A 24,582-nucleotide genomic window follows, 5' to 3' on the forward strand; every position below is an offset into this window, starting at 1 on the left:
AAAATAACATTGGACTTGAAATATGTGAGCTCTGAGCCTTCGATACAATGGCTTGCTGGTCAGTGTTCTTTAACAGTTAAAATGGCGACCTGCAGAAGAAAAATGTTGAACGTCTCTCAACAGAAAAAAAACGACAATTTATAGTTGTAAGTATTCCTATTACTATATATTTTTACTGTCTTAAGAAGCTGTTTCCATAAAAGCCACAATTTTTCTCAAATTTTGCTGCGAAAATCTTTCTCATCTCCGAGAGCCTTCGATAATAATTTCCATACTCGTTCGTTTGGATTTTTGCTGTATTTTTTGTGAGTTTTACTAAAGACTTTAATTATTCTTAATAGGAAAATACTGTTATTTAAGTAAATGAAGCGATTAATGATAATTTTAGAAAACTTTCTACTAGTAGCAAAAGATTTTTTGTGTTTCGTACACGTGGTATTCTACGAAGGTTTTGGACTTGTAGTCCAATAACAGCAACAGGCTGAGTTCAAGTCTTGCTGACGCTGTGGAGCTTTGAATAATTCCTTCTTAAATCTTTCTTAGCTATTTATATTTTCTTTACATTTGGTATCACCAACTAAGTTTATTTAAAAAAAGTAAATCTAGAGATAAGGAAAATCTTGTTGAGCACATTTTTACTTTCACAGTGCAAATAATATTAAATTCATTAAACTTTGAAGTAAGTTTGTTTCACACCCTATTAATTGCCCGTAATGTACTTATTTTGATTTTGTTTAAAAAGATTTAGGAAGAATGAGTTAATTGTATTATGTTCCAGGGTAGAAATCCTTGCAATACTAATAATAATTAATAATTTGATAAATTATATTGTTTGAAATACATAAAATGACCTAATGTGCATTGCAATCAAGAATAATAAATAAATTAAAACAACCATAATATATGTTATGGTAGCATATAATAGGCAGGAACTGCAGAACTAGGGGGCTGGGTGAGCTTATAATCCCCCCCGTCCCCTAATTTGTTGCTGCTCGCAGTCTACCAAGTAGCAAAACAATCAAGAAAAATATATCCACTTCATATTTTGGCAACTCTTTTATAATCATAACAAGCCACAAGCATGATTTTATTGCGTTTGGGCGCATTCAGATCTGCATGTTTAGAATATTTCTGGGGGATTAAGAGTGGGAGAAGTGTGAAGCTTTTGTTTTATGGCCAGCAGGACGCCTGACTGGAAAGACTGCTTCATATTGAAAGGCGTTGATCAAATTAACTCGCTTGTTATTCTGTCGTTATTACCATGGTAACGTAGGGATCCTGGTCTTCGCAATAAAATTGCACTTGCGGCTTGTTATGTTTGTTGACATTCTCCATGGGTCCATGATTCCATCATATATTGATCTCATCCCATCCATCATTCCATCCACCCGTTCACCCATCTCATTCAATCCCATCCATCCATTCATGTCATATATCTCATCCATCTATCCTGGCATATCTATTTATCTTGTGCTATCCCAACCTGGGAAGCACGGGTGGCATAGCGGTGAGAGCACCTGGGTTCGAGTCCTGCCATGCTCGGTGTCATATGTGAGTAGAGTTGTTTATTGGTTCTCTCCTGTGCTTCGAGGGTTTTCCAGGTTCTCCAGTTTTCCTCCCTCCTCAAAAATCAACTTCTAAATTCCAATTGGAATTACAATGGATGGAGAGCCATTCTGTAGAAGTGCCACTGTCCTGATAAATCCCATTTATTTTATTTTTATTTTATTTTACCTTCTTTCCATCCAATATTTTATTCAAACATGTATGGTATGTAGTATGTTAGCCTCCATTGAAGGCGTTCTTTTTGTTGCTCCTTTCTCCCACCCCACTACCACTAACACAGAAAGAATACTGACACAAATAAAGTCTGCAAACTTGATGTACATGGATGTAGGTGGATGCCCCTGAAAGGTTACTTAAGGAGGCTTTAAATGTTTTTTTATGAATGTCCTTATTTAGATTTTTTTTTTGTGCTTGGTGAATTATTAAAGATATGAATTTTGGTTTTCTTCAAGCTAATTTTTGCCAGAAAAAATATTCTGAGCTCTGGGCAAGATTTGAACCAGTGACCTTCTGTTTGCTAGTCAGAAGCTCTAACAACTGGGCTACTAGTGAGTTCCAGATGGTATTTAAGCCTGATAATGTCATAGCCATTGTCATTTTGAAGTTTGTATAACAAAAAGTTTGCCCCAGAAATTTTCATATTCAAACTTAAAAACTGTTGTTCTGATGGTTTAATTTGTTCTGTACATGTTATATGCAATGCATCACTTTTATTTGTATGCATGTACATGAAATCGCAGCTAATCTCCATGTGATAATATGAAATTGCATGCATACCTCTACTTTCAGCAACATGCTTGCAGCTAATCTTAAATTCATGGGTGTATAATATGCAGCTGCAAAGGCATGCATTAGTAGCCCCTGGTTGCTCCCCCTCTCCCCTTTGCTTCTCCTTTCCCTCAATAATTATTTTGGTGTGGTAGCGACTTTCATTAATAGCAATATTAATTTTTGTAAATTTCTCTGATGATTTAGAAATCCAGGGTTTGGTGGTTTGTGGCAACATGTCTTCTTTACCAGAATCTTCCCAACCTACAGACAGATTCTCAATTTTAGATCTTGACAAGATAAAAGCTGAACTTGAATCCAGTGGAAAAATCGACTGTCCAACACCAACTTGCAAAGAAACTTTCAAATCCATCTGGGGCTTAAAATTTCATTTGAAAAAGAACAGCTGTAACTCTCCTAAATTTAACTGTGATAAATGTAATGGCGCTTTCCAGTCGCGGATACTTCTTCAGCAACACGTCTGTGGTGCATCAAAGGAAGATACTGATGGAAGCATGAAGAAAGGCAATAAAGACGATGCTAAAGGGGACAATGATATAAATGTTGCACCAATTAATACTAATGTTAAAACTGATTCTTCTGAAAGTTTGACAAGCAATCCGGAGATGTTAGCTCCAAAAAGAAAACGAGAAAGTTGTCCGAAAAAAAAGGATGAGTTACCAATAATTCCTAAAGAAAACCCAACAGAGATTTCTCCTACTCCAGGAGAAGATAGTTTGTTAAAAGATGAAAGAGAAATTTATCAAGAAGTACTTGTCGGAAGAGAAGAAACTTGCACCACATCAGTGGATCCCATTCAAACACCAAAACCCGCAATAGAAAATGTTCAGGTTCTCACTTCGCCAAAGAGAAAAAGAGGAAGACCTAGAAAAACGGAGAGTCCAGCGAACAAATCCTCTGAAAAAAGAACAAGTAGAAATCCCAGTGAATTGAATAAAGATTCAAAGAATAGTGGTTTAGAGTCTGCCAAAAGAGATGGCATAAATGAAAACACTACGAAGGATACCACGAATGATCAGAAACAAACTGGTTCTGCCAACTTACAAGACTTTGCAACGCCGAAGAGAAAACGACGAGGAAGACCTCCAAAAGCTAAAACCAACGACCTGATAGGAATATCAAGTAAGGTGTCTGACAATTCTAGAGATTCTTCTGTGCAACAGAATGGTGTGAAATCCGTTAAGAAAAGAGGCAGGCCACGAAAGATCACGACCGATAGTCCAAGTGTTGATGTTGCTAAAAGAAGCAGTGCGCGATCTGCGTCAAAGAAAGGTTAGTAGATTCGTCTTTGCTTTGGGTCACGGTAGTGCTTACACGCCCAATTGGGATTTAAGCTCAAGGTTTTGTTGGGGGAGGGGGGGAGGGGGGATGGTGATGATGATGATGTTGGTGAGATAACAATGAATGATGACGATGATGATGATGATGATGAGGATGAATGATGTTGATGATAAATTATGATAGTGCTGGCGATGATGATGCTGTTGGTGATTATGATGATGATGGTATTGGTCACGATGATGATGTTATAGAATGATGACGATAATGTTGGTGATAATGTTGATGATAAATAAAGATGAATGCTGATGATAACGATGCCTAATCCGGACAAAAACACTTATGGCAAGAGAGAGAACCACACATCAAAGCACCATGATGATGATATAACATCTAAATTTATTTTCTCTTAGTGAAGTAAGCGGAAAGAAAACATAGTGATAGCGATGACGATAGCATCCTTGACGACGACGATGATGATGATGATATGACATCTAAATTCATTTTCTCATAGTGAATTATGCGGAAACAAAATATGATGATAGCGATGATGATAGCATCCTTGACGAAGATAATGATGATGATATGACATTATGTAAATTCATTTTCTCATAGTGAATTATGCAGAAACAAAATATGATGATAGCGATGATGATAGCATCCTTGACGACGATAATGATGATGATAATATGACATTATGTAAATTCATTTTCTCATAGTGAATTATGCAGAAACAAAATATGACGATAGCGATGATGATAGCATCCTTGACAACGACGACGACGACGATGATGATGGAGCCTCAAAGAAACCAAAACTAGACGCCTCAATTGATGGAGATGATGATGATGACGACGATGATGATGATGATGGTGTTAATATCAAAACACCAAAACCAGTGAAGACCACAGCACAAACTGAAAAACAGGTAGTTTATATCATTATTATAGACTTTTAGTCTCGCGGCATCGAAGGTACTAGTGCAACGTCGCAAAATGTTCAGCAGTTCACTTCACAGGGACGTAGGAGCCGTTAAGGAAGAGAGGTGAGAGGCGAGTACTAACTAGAGATATTTTGGACAAAAGAATCCCAAACAAAAGGGTTGTGACACCACCTAATTAAATGTTCTTATTTCTTACAGAAACTGATGGCTAGTCTAAAGAAGCAGCTCAAGACAGGAAAAATTTCTTGCGCTAACAACTGCGGAAAAAAGTTTGCTAGCATCGCAGGGTATAACTTTCACTTGGAAATTTGCGGCAAAGAAAGAAGCACAATAAAGTGTGATGTTTGTGGTAAAGAATACACCACACAGGCTGGGTTGAAGTACCACATGAATGCTAATCATCCAGAGACTGAGGTACGTCTCCTGCATAATGAACACCAACATGAATAACCAACATGTGATTTAAAAAATATTCCAAGAAACAAGTTCTGGGCTGATCAAAACCATGGCACGGCTAACTCACAGATCAAACTCTGAAGCAACCTCTATGTTGCTCAAAGTCAGGGCACGGCTAGCTCACAGATCAAACCCTGAAACAACCTCTGGGCTGATCTAAGTCAGGGCACGGCTAACGTAACTCACAGATCGAACCCTGAAACAATTCTGGGCTGATCAAATCATGGCAAGGTTAAATTACAGATCAAAGCCTAAAAAAACTTTCGAACTGATGAAATCAGGGCACGGCTTACTCTTTTCTTATCACTTATGGTTCATTGGTGTTTTCCAGAAATTTCTGCATTATTCTTTCTATATGCAAGTATTTCAAAAAAGCTCGCAACAATATGGAATCATCTCAAATTTTCATCATTTACATATGATATATTATTTATGTTATGAGTAACATGCAACATGCAGCATGCAACATGCAACATGCAGCATGCAACATACAACATGCAACATCCAAAAACCTTTTTTTAAATAGTTGTATTTTTAAGTTACGCGCGTATTTATATCCAAAAGGACGAGGCTGAAGAAGAAAAAGATAAAAAAGAAGAAACCGAAGGCCAGGAAACGACCATTGACAGCACAGAAGATGCATCGAGGAGACCAAGAAGAGCTGCTTCAAGGTATTGACAAAGATCTTCTCTGAAACATGCTTATACATGCCTATAAACCTGTATTCATATTTCTGCTATCCAGTATATTCTAGTACTGTATATTCCATCCTTGGCGCGTTTTTTAAGTTTTGTTTTTTGAGATTTTGACTTCAGCCTGGTGCTGCACAATAGGACACAGGGTTCTCTTCGAGGTACTGGCACCAATTTTCAACCACGTAAAATTCCCATACCTATCCCACAATAGAGGCTTTGCACCATCACATGATGGCAGCCATGAAAGGAGGCAGGAACAATCGAATCTGGCCTAATCTGATTTACATGAGAAAGAATTCAGTTTCCCAAGAGGCAACGACTCTATTGTTATGCCTCCTGTCAAGGCAGCCATCACGTGATGGTGCCAAGGCTCTAAAGACTAAATTACCTTCGTATGTAAATTGCTCATTTCAAACCATGTGATGTTCACATGATGTTCTCGTGAGAGTTGTTCCTTTATCTTTCTTAATTTTATACCTTCATATTCATGTGGATATAAAAGCATTTGAAAGAAACGTATCGATTCAACAAAAGAACCGAAGCAAATGAAAAAATGTCAGAAGAAATTAGTAGAGACATTGATCCAAACACCTGTCCCGATTTAAAAATAAAAAGAAGCTTTGTGCAATAAAGTACTTTTTCCACCATCTTAGAGCGAAGCAGAAGTTCCGGGAAATTGAAATAGAGCAGAAGAAAATCGAAATATTGAATAAGAAGAGTAGTTACGGAAGCCGATCATCAACACTGGACCAGCACGTGAAGAAACTGAGAGAGGATATCATCACTCCTACCTTGATAAAAACAGTAAAAGATGAGCTAAGGGAGAATAAAGAAATGGTGTGTCCTAATGAGGTATGTTGGTTTTGAAAGGAATGATTCAATTTCTAGTTCTCTGCTTCTCAGGTTTAGCCTTGATTTTGTAGAACTTTTACGTGTTCCAGTGTAGGGCTGTTAAATATCACAGTGTTTCTATTCTTGAAGCTATGCATCGTTTTGTTTGCCGGTATTTGTGAATATTTTGATACGAAAATGATGAGGCTATTCCTGAGCAAATAAGTCTGTAATCAAGGAACACAGTCGTATGATACGAATTTCGAAAAAGCCTTCCGTTGCAGTTTATTGTAGCTTTGTCAAAATCCTTGCGACAATGATCTTTGAGTGTTTTTTTGTGCTTTAGTGGGAGGACGTAAATGAAAAACAACTTTAGTGTATCTGTAATACCTTAGCTGAAATACTTTCACCTAATAGAGCATGAGCATGTTACGTCATAGCCGCCATCTTGGTTGACGATAACAAAGCATTCCTCATTAGCTTCTCTTGTTAGATCGACCAAGATGGCGGCTGTTTCATTGTTATTCATATCTCAAGGGATTTTGATTCACGTGTTTGCGGCACACATTGTATTTTGAGGCGGAGTAATCTTGTTTTGATTATTTATTTCCAGGGATGCGAGAAATTATTTAAAGCATTTATAGCATTCAGAAATCATTATTTGCAATGCGGCTTCGATAGCTGTCCCTACAGTTGCCTGTTGTGTGGGCAGGGGTACAACTCCATAGATGGTGTAAGAAGTCACGTGGAAAAATTCCATGGAATAGTAAGTACAGTCTGAGGAACAGTATTCTGTTTTTCTCTTCTCTTCTCTTCTCTTCTCTTCTCTTCTCTTCTCTTCTCTTCTCTTCTCTTCTCTTCTCTTCTCTTCTCTTCTCTTCTCTTCTCTTCTCTTCTCTTCTCTTCTCTTTTCTTCTCTTCTCTCCTCTCCTCTTCTCTTCTCTTCTGCAAGCACAGATTACGTATGACCAAGTCAGATTATCTTTTCAAATCCAAAACATCTTGATTCACGTCTATGCTTATTCTCCTAGAGCAGGTGTCATTCACCTCTGTATATTCCTTTCGTTCAAATGTAGGACGTCGACGGAGACTCTCGTAAGGATAGCGGGGCCTCAGGATCAGAACAAGAAGACTCAGATGAGAGCAGGGACAGTGACGTGGACTACAAGAAGAGCACTGACGATGAATCCAACGAAGAAGAGGAAGAAGAAGACTATGATGTCATTGAGGAAGATGAAAGTGATGTTGCTTCTAGTGAGGGCGAAGACGATGATGGTGGCAAAAAAGCACTGCAGTGGGACAAGCATAAAAAGAGATATAAAGTGGAAATGAGACGTAAAGGTGGAGAAAGAAATAATGGGTTCTTGATAATGTTATTGGCGCTTGCAAGTCACGTGCTTTCATAGATTAGAAGAAGCAGGTACAGGTTATCGTCACCATGATCACCTTCGTTGTCATCACTATCAGCATCAGCATCAGCATCAACATCCATCATCACTATCATTATCATCATCATCATCATGATGAGCATCATTACCTTTCATCATCATTAGCAGCACTAGCAGCAGCATCGCCATCATCGCCATTTCCATCTTCATTATGACCATCATCATGACCATCATCATGACCATCATCATGACCATCTTCATCATCATGACCATCATCATGACCATCATCATCATCATGACCATCATCATGACCATCATCATGACCATCATCATTACCATCATCATGACCATCACCATCATGACCATCAACTTTATCACCAACATCATCTTTATCATCTTAAGAATCCTAAATATTTGAAAAGACATCATTGTGCTTACAGTAATTTCCGTCGTTTCCTTGACTTTCCTGTCCAGTGTGCATCCATTTTCTCTTTTATATTATTTTCTTTGGTATTTTTCTTTCAGACAATAGAAATTCAGACATGATGCTTTTTGTTGGACGATGGAATAAAACCTTTAGAGAGTTCGAAAAATGGTAGGTCTTTGATGTGTGTGTGGCTGTTGAAGAAGTAAAAACATTCGAGTCGACTTTGGACTTGAAGAAGAAGAATGAGAAGAAGAAAAGGGAAGAGGATAGGAAAGGAGAGGAGAGTAGAAAAGAGAAAGGGAAATGGAAAAGAATAAAACGACCAAATGGTTGAACCAAAAAAAAAAAAAAAAACACACAAATAAAAAAAACTATGGCTTTCCTTTTTTTATTTTGCTGAAGTTCGTGTGAAATATCCTTCGAAAAAATTAACCAAGGCCGTAAAAAGTTCAGTAGCAACTGCATACTACTTTGGCCTATTTGTTTAACATCGATTAGTGAATGACCCCTCCCCCCCCCCAAAAACAAACAAAACAAAACAAAACAAAAACAAAAACAGAAAACAAAAAAGCACAAATCAAAAGCTATGACTTTCCTATTTTTCGTTTTGCTGGAGTTCCAGTGAAATATCCAAGGTTTAGTTTATCTTCTATTACTGTCCAACTGTGGTTTTTCGTTTATTCTGACTTCTAAACTTCAGTGACAATTACCTAAATTTATTTCCTTCATTTCTTTTTCACAATACAGGAGAAAAGAAAATTTCAGCAAGAAAGAGTTCTTCACCCAGCATATCCCTACCCACAATCACTGGTCTAGAGTCCGAACCAGGTGAGATGTTCAAATATATATACTCCAACTGTCCAACACATTGATTAAAAAGATGAGTTATCTAACTAAAAACTAGTGTGAGCTGCGTCGGTGTTTCTAATGAAGCAGGAATGATAAAAGGGTAAATTATACACCGTGAAAAGATGAGAAAACTGACGTTTCAGACTCTAGTCCTTCGTCGGAGTAAAAGAGCAAGATTAAGAAGATGATGCACTAGTCGTTCAATTACTTCAATATTTATATAATGTTCTCTAATGAGACGTCTGGAGAAATCCAATAGACGTAACTTGTCGATAATAAGAAGCTATGAGAGGAAACAGAAGATTTGTTACTTTGGGTATTCTCAAAGTGTTTGGGTGACCTCTTCCAGTTTTTCATTCCATCCCCCTAATTTAAGTTCTTGTGGTAAAGATAGGTGACTATAGGAATATTTTCTCTCAAAAGACGATTACGTTGGATCTTTAGCGCACACAAATTCATATTTTGTTCACCACGGGAATCTCACCAAGCCTTTTTGAATTTACGGTTTAAATGCCCTTATAAACGGTCCCAACATTTGACCCAACATTTTGACCCAACCATGAAAAACGTTCCCAACATTTGACCCAACCTTTAACCCAACATTTTGACTCAACATTTGACCCAACATTTGGCCCAACCTTTAACCCAACATTTTGACTCAACATTTGACCCAACATTTGACCCAACCTTTGACCCAACCTTTAACCCAACATTTTGACTCAACATTTGACCCAACATTTGACCCAACATTTGATCCAACATTTGACCCAACATTTTGACCCAACCATGAAAAACGTTCCCAACATTTGACCCAACCTTTAACCCAACATTTTGACTCAACATTTGACCCAACATTTGGCCCAACATTTGGCCCAACCTTTATCCCAACATTTTGACTCAACATTTGACCCAACATTTGACCCAACATTTGGCCCAACCTTTGACCCAACATTTAACCCAACATTTGATCCAACATTTGACCCATCATTGACCCAACATTTGACCCAACCTTTGACCCAACATTTGACCCAACCTTTGACCCAACCTTTGACCCAACATTTGACCCAACCTTTGACCCAACATTTTGACCCAGCCATGATAAACGGTCGCAACATTTGACCCATCAAACGTTGGCTAAATGCTGGATGAAATGTTGGGACCCATTGTCAGGGCCTTTTAACAAATAGACATCAGTTTTTTATTTGGTCTGTCCTCTTATTGACAATAAATCGTCAATTCATTGTCAAAGTTGTGTGGATCCACGAGGCGTTGCCGAGAAAAATGAAAAAATTGGGACGCATAAGTGTGAACAAGTGTACTACTAATAAAATTAATTATATACTTTTCTGTTGCCATAGTGACGTTTCCGGTTACATGCCAACTTCGACAGAATCACCACACTTCCGTATCGTGAGACCAAATATCGAGCAGCATCAGAACACGTTGGATACACAGTTACCTGTCTTCACTGCTCTGCCTAAAGATGACAGTAAGTGTATACTGACTACATACTGTGTGGCATATCCACCAAGTTTGCTTATTTTACATTCTAACCTTGGACGATTTGGGATGGTTGATTTATCAGATATTTGTGTAATTTTAGACTTACATATAGAGGTTTGCGCGCTGTGATTATTTGGTCGAACGACCAGTGATTCTGAGACGATAATCCCGCTCGAGTATGAGATTTCCCCAAAGTTTGCATGAGCGGAAGTTATACGAAAACGTTTTTTATCCTGAATTTCGTCTTTTCTCAGATATTCAAGTCTATAATTATACTGAAACAAGACTCGCGGTCACTGAGCCTTCGGCAAATAATTGTTTAATAAAACTAGGGACAACATTAACATTTCTGTGCTGTTCTATTCTACATTCCTTTCCCCAGTCCGAGTGATATTTTTCACCATCCCTACCCCCTAAATATTTAACCTTTCTGTGGAATACTTCCAGGTGGTGTCCATGGAGATCGCATATTTTACGCAGGGGGACCTGTATGGGAACTAAGTTGGTGTCCGACCCCAGGTAAGTGCATCAGTGATAATATGTAGAACACAGCTTTTAACCGACTTACCATTGATTCAATAACGCAAACCTTTCTTTTATTTTAGATGGGGAGCAAAACGCCAACCAGTACTTGGTAGCCAGTGCACATAAATCATTTGACACGGTATATATAAATTTCTGGAATTTAATTTATCAATCCCCCTTCCCTTCCCTTCCCTTCCCTTCCCTTCCCTTCCCTTCCCTCATCTCTTTCCTCATCTCTTCTTCTTTTCTCTTCACTCCTTTGTAATTTTTGGTCAATTTATGAGGAGCATTTAATCCTAATATATACTACATGTATGTAAATCATTACAAAATAAGTTCAAATAAAAGCATTGGCGCGAATTTTTTCCAGGTCCATAACGCCTATGAACACCATAAAGAAAAAGGCCTACTTCAAGTATGGAATCTAGGGACACTCTCGAACACTTCATCAAGGTATAAACCAAACATGGCCTAACTCCGTCAATGTAACTGTTGTAAGACAGGGTCTTGCTATACAACTTACGGTCCGCCGATGCATCTCCAAAAGAAACCCTTTTTTTCCCGCTACCCCTAAACAGCCTCTGGGCTGATGAAAGTCAGTGCACGACAAAATCATATGCGGAGGAAGAGAAAATGGAGAACCCGGAGAAAAGCCCTCAAATAAAAGGAGAGACTGAAACTCTACTTACATATTATATGGAATGGAGTCCAGGAATCGCATCCGAGACCCTAGAGGGGAGAGGCGGGAGCACTGGTGCTACGTTACCCTTGGTTCCGTATGTTTCCCCACATTAGAGAGCTTAATATTTGCAAAGTCTACGACGGCGACGTCAACCAGAAGTGTGAGTAATTTCTCTTTTGTTGTTCTGTTGATTGGAGATCATCCAGAACATTGTCAGTAAAGGCAACTCATCCATTGGGAAGACAGAGACGAAGGCACGAAATTCCAAAGTGAAGTTATTTACACTTCCGGTTGACGTCGCCGTCGTAGATTTTGCAAATCTTTAAGATCCCTATTGTTGAGAGATGATTGCATTTGATCGATGGATCAATTCACCTTCACATGGCTTTTATTCCCAGCTCCGGCGAAAGTCCAACATTAGCTCTTACTATAGCACATGATTTTGGACCGATATGGAGAATATCCTGGTGTCCGAATGGAGTCTGGCAATCCCCACCCCTAACCGTGGACAAGGTAATTGAACCATTATTTGTAGAGTAGAAGTGAGAATTGTACACCAAGGAAGACAGTTTATTCATAGAAGGAATAATATTAAATCTCTGGGTAATGCTAAGACTTGGAAAACAACTGTCAAACAGCGAGCATGTATTACTTCTGTTGTTGTTGGTAGTAGTGATAGTGCTGTCATTTTTACTGTTGCTATTGTTGTTTGTTGTTGTCGTTGTTGTTGTTACTGTTATTTTTTGTTCTAATTGTTGTTGTAGATGTTGTTGTTAATTCTGGCACAGTCGTTGCTGCTGAAATTTTTAATCCTGCTGGTGCTAAGTGCTTCTGCTGCTGATGTTGTTGTTGTGGTGGTGGTTGTTTTGTGCTGCTGTTCCTGCTGCTGCTGTTGTTGCTCTTGTTGGTTGTAAAGGTGCTCTTGTGGCCAGCTGAATGAGACGTTTTCCATAAAAAGCTACGTTGGTTATTGAGAACTTGAGTTGGGAATTAGTTACCAGTCATCTTAGACTCGTTACGAGTTCCATGACAATTACTCAGCCTACTGACTTGTAGTGTATCAATATTGTTTCATGTTTCTTACAATTGCTGTTTCTTTGTGTAATTAGGACAATAATATTTCACGATTAGGCTTAATGGCACTAGCTTGTGGTGACGGGATTGTGCGAATAATAAGGTCAGTCCTCAGTATACTACTAGACTACAAGCAATCCCTATATCTCCCTTGGTCTCTGTTTGGTGTTTGCTTTGATTATAGTTTGCCCCATCGAGGGTTAGTAGCTAGTTGAATATCCCCAGGGGAGAGGCGTGGAGATTGAAGGACGAAAGGAAAATACATATACATTTAACCTTGCCTGTTACGATGCAAACCTAGAAGATCGTCTCGATGGCACGTATACCATGCTACTGGTCAGGGCCCGCGGAGCAAGCTCTGAAGTTGTGGGGCTAAAAAATCTCTTTCGCACAAAGATAACTGCGATGAAAATTTTTTTAATGCCTTAGAAGGTTTTTCTGTCTGTGCCCTTCAAGAGCCCTGAATGAGGGTACAAAATATCTCATGGCTCGAGCAAACCAAGACAAAACAAAAAGATCATATTTACGCAGATAATCCACCTATCTCTGCCATTATTGCGTAGTCACTGATAACGATATACTGATCATTGATACTGATATGTCGCTGATCACTTCTACTTTGCTAAGGAACAGCTCAAGTCATATGCTAGAGACTTCCCGTCCCCTAACAGAGAACGAAGGACTTCTAGCTATATTGACGTGCTAATGGAAAGACAACACACAATTGAGAATCTTCCTTGTTTAATGATTTAATTCTGTTGCAGCTACAAGATGATGATATCTCCAATGTTTAAATGAGTATGACCCATTTGAGACCCCCCATCCCCTTTGTACCCCAACAAAAATTGCAGCATTTATATCGCAATAGTTAAAGAATCAAAGCTATTTTATTTTATTCTTCAGTGTTCCTCATCCTGATGACCTTCTGTCAAGACTTAGTGACTTGTCTAATGTCGAGGCTAACGAAACAGACGAAAATAAATCAATTAATAAAAGTAAGTCCACCATCCTCAATCAGTCTCCAATCACAACGCAATTTTTCTAATGACATTGACCTATTTCCTAGTAATGGTTCAATGTGTGCCTCACGTGGAGTTGTACCCTTGCCCTCTCAACGCTACTTACAATGGAAGGCGTGGTCAAGCACTTTGTGTTGAATGGTCAGTGGTTGAACCTTATAATAAAGTTGCTGCTGGATTTTCAGATGGTAAGTTTTTTGGGTCCTGGTCTCGCTAAAGACTTGTCTTGTTGTACATGTAAAACCCGGGGTCGATTTAGGATTCCAAGATAAGGGTGGAGGGAGCCCTTTAGTATGGTTTTCCACGAAAGAATTGTTTCCCGTGTGGAGTGCGCACACGTGTCTCGTGAGCTCCAGGGGATGATCCTCTGGGAAAATTTCAATTTATTGTTCGGAGATACTTTATGCCGTATTTCCAAGTCATTTTATGTCCCAATCGAGACTCGCCCTCTTAGCAGTCACCTCACTTAAAAGATCATCCCTTATCTTCCTTATACAAGTCCTCGGTCTCTGGATGAACTAGATGAACTGTCTTGTGTTTTATCTAGGTACTGCAGTGGTGTGGAATCTTCTTACCGAGTCACCTTTACTTAGAAAATCCACCGGAAAGGAAAAACTGACTTTACGTAAGTATCTTGTTGTATCAGAGGATCATCATGATGTTCTGGAATGGGATTTTCTTCTTAACCACCTTTAGGTAATCGTATACTTACTTCATGACCAGCAGACACGTGTCGAACGACTATTGCCCGACTATTGGTCGACAGTTGCCCGACTGTTGACCAACACTTGCCCAACACTTGACCGTCACTTCGCCGACAATTCACTACGATCGTTTTGCCTACGTGTAGTTTTGTCTACAGAGGTATCTTATCAAATACTTTGTGATAAATCTTCAACGACTATCGGCCAACACTAACCTAACCTAGCCTAACTGAATAACCGATTCTGACTGATAGAGCCTCGCATTTTGACAAGTAATATCTTTGTATGGATGCACATGTGACGTCATACTCATTTTTCCCTTAAACTAACTTGTATATCATGGCTCTTTCATCTGTGACACGAAATCTGACCTTACTTGAATGCGAGATTTGATTCTGACTGACAGAGTCAAGCATTGTCAAAAGTAATATCGTTGTATGAAGGCACTTGTGACGTTATATTCATTTTTCCTTTAAACTAACATGTTTATCATGGCTCATTCATCTGTGACACGAGATCTGGCCTTACATTGATACGAGATTTGACCTTTACAAACGATTTTGACTGACAGAACCTAGCATTGTAACAAGTATTGTAACAGTCAATTCAAAACATGTTGTCGTCGGACAATTCAAGCCTACGCAACTGGACCGAAAGGAACTCTGGGTAGTAATCATTGAAGCCGAGTTGACTCCATAATTTTATCTAACTAGTTATGCCTGGTTTACAGCACGGACCTTCGTAGGCGAGCGGGAAGTGTTGAAGGAGACGTTTTTTAATGCCTTCATATTTTCGGAATTGTGAACTGAATCATAACTACTTTGTTTTTCTTCACCTAAACACGAAGACATGCATTTGATGGATTGTTTCTCGCCATTATTATGTTATTACGAGCGTGAACAATTAATTCAGAACGAATATTTAACCGCTTCAGTGATTTTTACCCATATTCCTTTCGGTCCAGTCGCGTAGGCTTGAGCCGATCGACGACAACGTTTTTTGAATTGACTGTATATCTCTGTATGGAGGCACAGGTGATGTCATATTCATTTTTCTTCAAAGGTCTGGCACCTAACATGTTTATCAAGGCTCATTCATCTCTAATACGAGACCTGGCTTTTTGCCCTGGTAACGATGACTTCTTAGTTACTGGTGAGTGAACATACATGTAGATAACGACTAGTTTTGGAACTAACTTGTATCTACGGTGAAAAAATTATCTACTACGACACATTAAGACATACAAATGAGGGAACTTCGAAGCTGAACTTTTGTGTATTTTACACACATATTATCAATATTATATTAAATTACGAGAATATTCAAAACAGAATTATATATTATATCATGTGAAAAGAGAAAAAAAAGTAAGGAATATAACCAAAAAAAAAAAAAAAAAAAAAAAAAAAGGGGAATGCGTTTGATTTTCGAAGTAGAAAAAAACTTTCGACTCAACATCCACCCACGTAGTCTCCCCCACAGCCGCTTTCACTGTCGACACTGAAAGCGGCTGTGGGGGAGACTACCACCCACGGTGATTTATAAAAGTTACACAATGGACTACTTTGGCGATACAGCGGCCATCTTGCCAGGGGGCAAAACAGTACAAAGATGACGGAAAATAGATAGTTTCGTCTGTTTGTCTTTCTTTTATGGGTGAAGGTGATCGATGTGCCGTCTTAATTCATCTTTTGTTGTATTGTCTTGTGGTGAGCTGTTTTAGCAAAATAAGTCACTACTCTAAGAAGTTCTATTTGCCCCCTGGACGCCCCATAATGCCTTGCGATCAGAGATGTATTCGCCGTATCGTGGAAGTAGTCCATTTATCCACAAACCACAGCAAGCCACAACTAAGATGTTAAACGTGGAACGACGTTCCACGTTTGCAAGTTTAAATCAAAGTAATTATGCAAATCTGTGAGATCTCATACATGCGTAACAGGGGGTCGCCGTCATGAAATAGTAGTAGGACCCCCACGGGAAGGACCAAAGGATGGACCTTTTCTGGAAGGGGCCAAATCCTTCATCTAGGGAACTATATAATGTAGTACAAAACATTTTGGGTAGCACTAACCGAAAGGCTGCCACAAACAGAGCTTGGGCTACCTGTGCTCACACTTAAGCTATTTTTAGGTAGTCATGATCGAAGTTACAAGATATGGGACCTAACGTCATCGATATCACCGGTGTATGTAACAAAGAAAGGTGAGTGGTTAATACTCAACTTAACCAGCTAATATGAATTGTGAGGTAAAAATTAAAAATTCCCATATCAAACTACGTGTCATTCCCTAGAGTATCATTTCTTTGTTTAAAGTTTGCCCACGAGAAGACACATGAATATGGATACAACTCTAACAAAGAATGTTATTTTCTATGGGGATAAAAGGGGGGAAATATGATAAAACGTTTGAAATAAAATAAGTGACAACTGATGCATTTATGCATATTGTTATTGAATTTAAACTTACGTTTCCTTTTTTAAGGACTTCCTTATGAGGTGGAATGGCCATTCTGTGCCAATGGGTTTTTGTATTGTGAGGATATCATATATTTTAAAGATGAACCCTCAGTAAGAATATTTAACCTAGCAGGCGTGAAACCTCTGCCTCGTGTTTGCTTGAAATTTCCTTCTTCTCCATATGTAAGTACTATTTACTCTTGTGTCATTGACTCTTTTATTAAATCCGATATCATTTATTCATCCATCCATCCATCCCTCCCTCCCTCCCTCCATTCCTCCCTCCCTCCCTCCCTCCCTCCCTCCCTCCTTCCCTCCCTCCCTCCCTCCCTCCTTCCCTCCCTCCTTCCCTCCTTCCCTCCCTCCTTCCCTCCCTCCATTCCTCCCTCCTTCCCTCCATTCCTCCCTCCCTCCCTGTCTCCCTCTCCCTCTCCCTCTCTCTTCAACCCTCCATCCTTCCATCCTTCCATCCATCCATGCATAATATTTTATTGCACGGCCATGGCTTATTAATCTGCTCTTGTGTTTATCGTCGATGCTCGTGTGCATCCCCATGCCCTTAGACTTGTACAATGCATATATCATATGATCAGACTGACGCCAGTCTTCTATGGAACCATATCTCTTGATACACCTTTTTTCTCTAGGCATGTCTTCTATGAAAAATGACATTATTTTAGCTCCTTTTGACGAGATAAACATTTTGAAATTTGTAAATAAATCATTTGCCATTTGTATTTTCTATTTTTCCTTTGGTGATGAATTTTGAAAAAACTCGTTTCGATAAGGAATGCTTTGTTCTGATTGGCTGGTTTATTGTCTTTTGGTCTTCTCATATCCAATCACAGTAAGGTGTTTCAACATTTTTCACGTTCATTTCACATTTTTCTACTTGTATTACAAGGGAACGCACCGCTCTCAAACAATCAGATATGAGTAATTTTTACATCTGTGTCATTACTTTAATTAAACCATTATTTTCTAGACATTGTCGTTCAACAGTTGGATCAATGTCTTTGCCAGTGCTGATGTCGCTGGGAATGTTGTACTTGGTAAAATGATTTCTTCAGGCGAAGAAAAATGGGTAAGTAAAGAAGCGACAATAGCTACTAGCAATAGAATAGGTCATGTGCCTATGGAACGGTAAATGTTCCAAAGATGATCATCTTCAACCTCCAATCCTATCATTTGCCTTCCAATCCCTGGCATTCCTTTCCATCCCGTCAGTTCTCAAACTCATTAATAATTCGCGAGGACAAAACCAGAAAATCAATGGCGTGAAAAAGGTTTGAAAATGTGTTCTTAATTAGCATAAAGTTTGGGTAACTTATGCCTTGAATTTCTCCAAGGATTATTAATGATCATGCACTTGAAAGAGTGCTTCATCTTCTATCCAAACACCTCAAAGTTGGTTAAAAAACTCGTCTCCGCCTTGTTTTTCCAACTCACTTATACGTGTTTGGAAATTGGATGGGATGAAACACTCTTTCACGTGTTTTATATGTAATAGGACTCCATGCTGTCCAATTAAGGAATAATTGGACGAGGAAAATTCCGAGGACTGACAAAATTGGATGAGGCCGTAGGCCGAGTCCAATTTGGCAGTCAGAGGAATTTTTCGAGTCTAATTATTTCTTGATTGGGGTGCATGAAATCCCATTACCTATTTATTATATAGCTGCCTAATTAATCCCATATCAACAAGACCTGTCCAATTAAGAAAATAATTGGACAGTTACCTATATGGGATTAATGAAAAGCTGTATAATTAGATATATTACTTCCCATTCCATCCCTTCCCTTCTTTTCCCTTCTCAACATTATTTCACAAGCATTACTTTGTTAGGATCTCTACAAGACGAAATTAGAAGACCTTGAAGCAAGTGGTGAGACACCAGATTCTACTGACGATGTAGCAGCACAATTAAAAGAGAAAAGCCGAAGTCTAACAGAAGAAACCAGCATTTCACGAATCGTGTTTGAAGACAGGAATACTGTAAGTGTTTTACTTTCTTGACAAATGGTATAAACAGAACATAGTGAAGATGTTCAAAGCAGTTGATGGTAGTAATGATGATTAAAGTGATCGTAGCGATGTTCATGGTCACTGATGTTAGTGATGGTGATAAAGTAATGTTCGTGATGATAAGTTGATGGAAGTAATGATGATGAGAGTGATCGTAGCGATGTTCATGGTCACTGATGTTAGTGATGGTGATAAAGTAATGTTCGTGATGATAATAATTATGACAGCTTGGCCATGACAATGTTGGTATTCAGGTTGTTTATCATGATAATGATGATGATGTTGACGATAACGATGGTGATGATGATGTTATTGAGAAGTGATGGTGTTGAGTTATTATAATGGTAATGATGATGCTAAAAAAACTTGTCATCGCTTATCACCACCGCAGTACTACATTTGTCGAACTGAAAGCATAATACAACAACAACAACAACCGTATTTATTCATTACCTATTCTAAATAACATTTAAAAGAGAAAAATAAATACAAAGTATTAAAACCTAAATAAAGGTACAAGGTATCTATAATAACCACAAGGGCTAGCCGAGATAGATAGCTATACATACAGTATTAAACAATAGAAAATTGGTCTATGAATATAACATAAAGAATTTAATGGTGATGGTGATGGTGATGGGGATGGTGATGGTGATGGGGATGGGGATGGTGATGGTGATGGTGATGGTGATGGTGATGGTGATGGTGATGGTGATGGTGATGGTGATGGTGATGGTGATGGTGATGGTGATGGTGATGGTGATAGTGGTGATGTAGATGAAGATGATAGGAATGATGAAGATGATGAGGATGATGATGAAGAAGATGATGATGGTAATGATGAAGATTGTGGTGATGATGATGGTGGTGATGATGATGGTGATGATGATGATGATGATGATGATAATGGCGATTAAGAGTGATGATGACGGTTTGCGATACATTTGCGTCAGTTGATCAATCACCTCATTAAAAAAATACTTTGAACCTTCATCATTATTAACGATGGTAAATTATTCGATGATATTATCATTATAGTTGCAATTTCAATTCTTGGTATCAAAGAACAACAACAAAGAACTGGATGAAAAACTGCATCCAGTTCCTTACAACTGCTCAACATTACAGGCAGTACATAAGGTTTGTATGAACTCCTTGCTTTTAATCCCTACCTGGAGGTCAAAACGATAAAAATTATTAACACTAAGGAAGATTTCAATCAAAAGAATGGAATTTTGTTGACCCCCAGATTGGGAATACCGATCCCGGTTATTCTTGAGTGTGCACCCAAACAATTGGTAGTTTTCCCAATGGAATACAGAATGTCTAACCAACAAACTCGAATTCATAAGATTTTTTAGTAGTTACCAATTTTTTTCTGAATGTACCTTGAGAATGCATTAACACTAAGAAAGACATTTACAGTTTCCAGCAATCGTTTCCAGTTTCTGTTCCATGCTGTATATCAAAAACACATTTCAGCTTGTCCGACGTAGCAACAGTAACTAGGGAGGTAGAATAATGAATGCGGGATCGGTGTATTAGTGTGAAGGATCTATAATCGCAATTTCTATTTTTACTTGCCTATACTTGCCTCTACTATATTAACCAATCGATCTCTTCCCCTACCTACGTTTTAGCATCATCTATAGCTATCACCTGTAACAAAGTTACACAGTCTTTTTTGTTTTCAAGTTTCTCCCAAACTGGGAACTAATGCATTGAGATTATTGAGCAAAGTAGGGAAAATGTTGGTTGTGTGCCTCACCATATTCAAACTAGCATCATGTTTAGTGCGCAGTGTCCTCCCTCTTGTTTCCCTCAATACTGAATACTAGTGGGGGAAAACCAGGATAAACGTTTTGTTGAAACATTTCGATTGAAAGCTATGTAACTGGAGTATGAAATATATTGTTTTACATTCTACTATTGAATAGCGTTTTTTCTCGTTCGCTCTTTGGTTTCTTTGTTTGGGAACACCAAATAAGAGTTGTTTCTAGCAGCATCCTACCCTGCCTCATGTAAGGGAACCACCTTCCAAAATAAGAGGGGAAAATATTGAGGATGTTTACTATACACAACGGGTTTAAATCCTGTCAGGTGGACCAGGGTTTGTTACGTGTCTTTCTTTAAGATAGTATTATAATTTAAATTTTAGGTCAGATGGAACCCAAATAAACAGGCTCTGACGTGGATAGCTACAGGGGGTGCATCAGGATTGGTTAGAATACATCACATTAGACAAGTAGAACCTCGCCATCTTAAATCTGCTTCGTAGCAGCTCATTCATGGCGGCCATTTAATTTGTCATGCCTATTGTTTTATACGATTCAACATGACCGCCATGTCTTTTGTCAGATCATCCAACATGGCGACCATGTCTTTTGTTATATCATCCAACATGGTGGCCATGTCTTTTGTCATATCATCCAACATGGTGACCATGTCTTTTGTTATATCATCCAACATGGTGGCCATGTCTTTTGTTATATCATCCAACATGGCGACCATTTCTTTTTTTATATCATCCAACATGGCGACCATTTCTTTGTTTCATCATCCAACATGGTGGCCATGTCTTTTGTTATATCCTCCAACATGGTGGCCATGTATTTTGTTACATTATTTCTATATGGTGGTCATGTGTTTTTTAATATCTTTCAACATGGTGGCCGTGTCTTTTGTTATATTCTCCAACATGGTGGCCATGTCTTTTGTTATATCATCCATCATGGTGGTCATGTCTTTTGTTATATCATCCAACATGGCGACCATGTCTTTTGTTATATCATCCAACATGGTGGTCATGTCTTTTATTATATCATCCAACATGGTGGCTATGTCTTTTGTTATATCATTCAACATGGTGGCAATGAAGTATATTTATTTTTTGTTAATTTGGCTTTAAATAATAAATAGAAATGGTCATACATTCTTTACACAAAATTACAATATTGCATTTCTCTTCCACTTCTTTATTTTCCGAAAAACACTGAACTTAAAAAATATATAAAAAAATTACTCTATTCATGACTCGTATGTCATCGAGAATAAATAGAAGGTTTATGCAGCTCATATTATTTTCGAAATCTCTACGAAATAAATATTTTCTAATCTAAGGGGCGTCCATTACGGTCCATCTTTTTAGTAGTGCGTGACACAGTGCGACGTACGTGACAAGTGTCATGATTTGCATAATATCAGCTTCAGCGTGTTTGTATATCGTAATTGGAACTGCACATGCGGTAAAGATGATGTCTGTCATATTCTTCGCTATTTTATCTGCTATCCTTGGATTTCTCTTACTAATTTTCGACTTTGTATTCGTCCATGCACCGAAGAAGAAAGAAGGCATTGAAGTAATCACAGATGCGACGACTGGAAAAAGACGAAAGCGAATATTCGAAGGCGCGTTTGACTACGGAACTCATGATGATATCTATTGCTTTGGGCAAGCCTTAATCTCGCGAGTAGTATTTATTGAATCCCAGGTTCCACTGGACAAGTCTGTTTTGATGGAAGGACTCGTATCTATGGCTAAAATCCACCCTCTTTTACGAATGAAATGTGAATGGGAATGTTCAAAGGGAAAGACGTATCGCTATCTGTCTGAAATGGACAACTTGACCACTAATGAGTTGTTATATTCAGAGATTGATAAAGAACGAGATAATTGGAAGGACGTACTGGAGAATGAGCTTTTGAAAGGGCTTGATCTATCAATGGGGCCCTTGTGGCGAGTCACGAGGATGAAAGAAGTGTTTGATTCCACTTCCAACACTTATAAAAACACGGTCTTGTTCACTTTCCATCATTCTATCTGCGATGGTGTATCGATTTTTAACTTCCACGATAAACTCCTTGAAGTCATGGATAAATTATTCTATGGAGATCTTCTGGATAAAAACCTAGAGCCACTGCCTCTATTAGAACCGCTTTCAGTACTAATCAAACATCGTACACAACTCCCTTGGACACAGGACCTTAGACTGAAACTTGAGCACTATAAACACAGACTGCTAGCTTTGATCAAGCTGTCTCCCAAAAACCTGTTCCTTGAAAGGTTTCCTCCTCCTATTAGAACTGATACCATGGTCAACTCTAAGACGGTCTTGATACCAAGCTGTTTGACAATAGAAGACACATCAGTATTTGTGAAAAACTGTAAAGTGCACAATTCTACTGTGGGGGGTGCCCTAGGAGCAACTCTTGCACTTGCTGTAAGAAACCTACTGCCTACTGGTACTGGATCTTTAGATCAGATTACTATAGGATTGCCAATAAATATAAGGAGTGGATGCAAGCCAGTGGTCAGTAATCAGGATTTTGGTTTCTATGTTGGAGTTATATTCATCCCGTTGTCAATTCCTGGTGAAATACCAAGTATTGATAATTACTTCTGGGAGTTAGCAAGGAAGATGTCAGCAGAAATAAGAAGAAAGATCTCAAAAGATGAGCAGTATGATCTGCACAAAAAGGCAAAATATGGTGGCTTTTGCACCACTGATTCTTGGGAAAGTGGGAAGAATGATGTAAGTGATGCTGGCAGATATCCTAATTTTGAGCTGAGTAACATAGGGAACTATGACTTGGATAAACAAAGGGTTTACAAAATAACAGAGACATACTCTGGTGTTGCACAAGACATTTGGGGTCCTGTGATGTCGGTTGTTGTCATGACTGTCAGTAGAAAACTATGTTGGAATGTGTCATATTCTACGAGAGCTGTCTGTGAAGAGGTGGCTAAAAATTACTCAGAGCAGATCTTGAAATTAATTAAGGACATTGGGTGCAGTCAAAAGGTATTCAATTGAAACCCTTTCTACACAGGCCATGTATATAACCATTGTGTTAACCATTAGAAGGATGTATCATTGATAATACACCTATTTTGGAAAATGTTGTCAGTCGGAGATCTGAAATCTGAAACCGAAATGAATTGTGGATTGTAAGCTGGTAATTGTGTTGTGGTTTTAATTAGAAGTTCTCAACAAGTTATGTAATAATTTAATGTATAAATATATCTACTTTGAGCAATGACCTGTGCTAACGAGTTGTCTGACTAAGTGTATCTTGATTTTTTTCTGGGGGAAGGGGGGTCCTTTTACAAATTTCCTCTTTGGTGTGTGTATGGATATTTTCTGGAACTACACATTCCAGTTCAATCTGTGAGTTAGCCATGCCCTCAAGCAGATCAATCCAAAATGTTGTTTTAGGGTATCATTTAAGTTTTAAGGCTTTTAAAAGGAATTACTTTATGAAGGGTACTAACACTAAGTCTGCTTTTTTGGTTGACAGCTACTTTTTTGGTTTTGTCAATCAAAAAAATTTGTTAATCATTTAATGATAAAATAATTTCTTTTACT

The 24,582-nt window shown here is 38.4% G+C and overlaps 2 protein-coding genes across 2 annotated transcripts; both read left to right on the top strand.

The window, feature by feature from the left end:
- The first annotated feature begins 46 nt into the window (after positions 1-46).
- On the top strand, positions 47-22,194 carry LOC116288250 (uncharacterized). Its single transcript, XM_089028997.1, has 26 exons — positions 47-146; positions 2,542-3,627; positions 4,353-4,561; positions 4,775-4,990; positions 5,597-5,703; positions 6,381-6,579; positions 7,172-7,324; positions 7,635-7,899; positions 8,472-8,541; positions 9,121-9,201; positions 10,581-10,711; positions 11,173-11,244; positions 11,331-11,389; positions 11,621-11,703; positions 12,331-12,445; positions 13,042-13,109; positions 13,910-14,001; positions 14,073-14,213; positions 14,573-14,650; positions 15,792-15,881; positions 16,863-16,934; positions 17,216-17,373; positions 18,176-18,274; positions 19,037-19,186; positions 20,255-20,356; positions 21,375-22,194. Exons 2-26 carry the CDS (start codon positions 2,571-2,573, stop codon positions 21,492-21,494), a joined length of 3,987 nt encoding a protein of 1,328 aa, XP_088885123.1. The 5' UTR covers positions 47-146; positions 2,542-2,570; the 3' UTR covers positions 21,495-22,194.
- A 102-nt stretch (positions 22,195-22,296) lies between these two features.
- LOC116288260 (uncharacterized) lies at positions 22,297-24,256 on the top strand. Its single transcript, XM_031695032.2, has one exon. It carries the CDS (start codon positions 22,402-22,404, stop codon positions 24,028-24,030), a length of 1,629 nt encoding a protein of 542 aa, XP_031550892.2. The 5' UTR covers positions 22,297-22,401; the 3' UTR covers positions 24,031-24,256.
- The last annotated feature ends 326 nt before the right edge of the window (positions 24,257-24,582 follow it).

This window comes from Actinia tenebrosa, unplaced genomic scaffold (assembly GCF_029948245.1).
Source record: "Actinia tenebrosa isolate PJP-AT-01 unplaced genomic scaffold, QUT_ActTen_1.0 PGA_scaffold13__45_contigs__length_12533684, whole genome shotgun sequence".
In the NCBI taxonomy this organism is placed as follows: Eukaryota; Metazoa; Cnidaria; class Anthozoa; order Actiniaria; family Actiniidae; genus Actinia; species Actinia tenebrosa.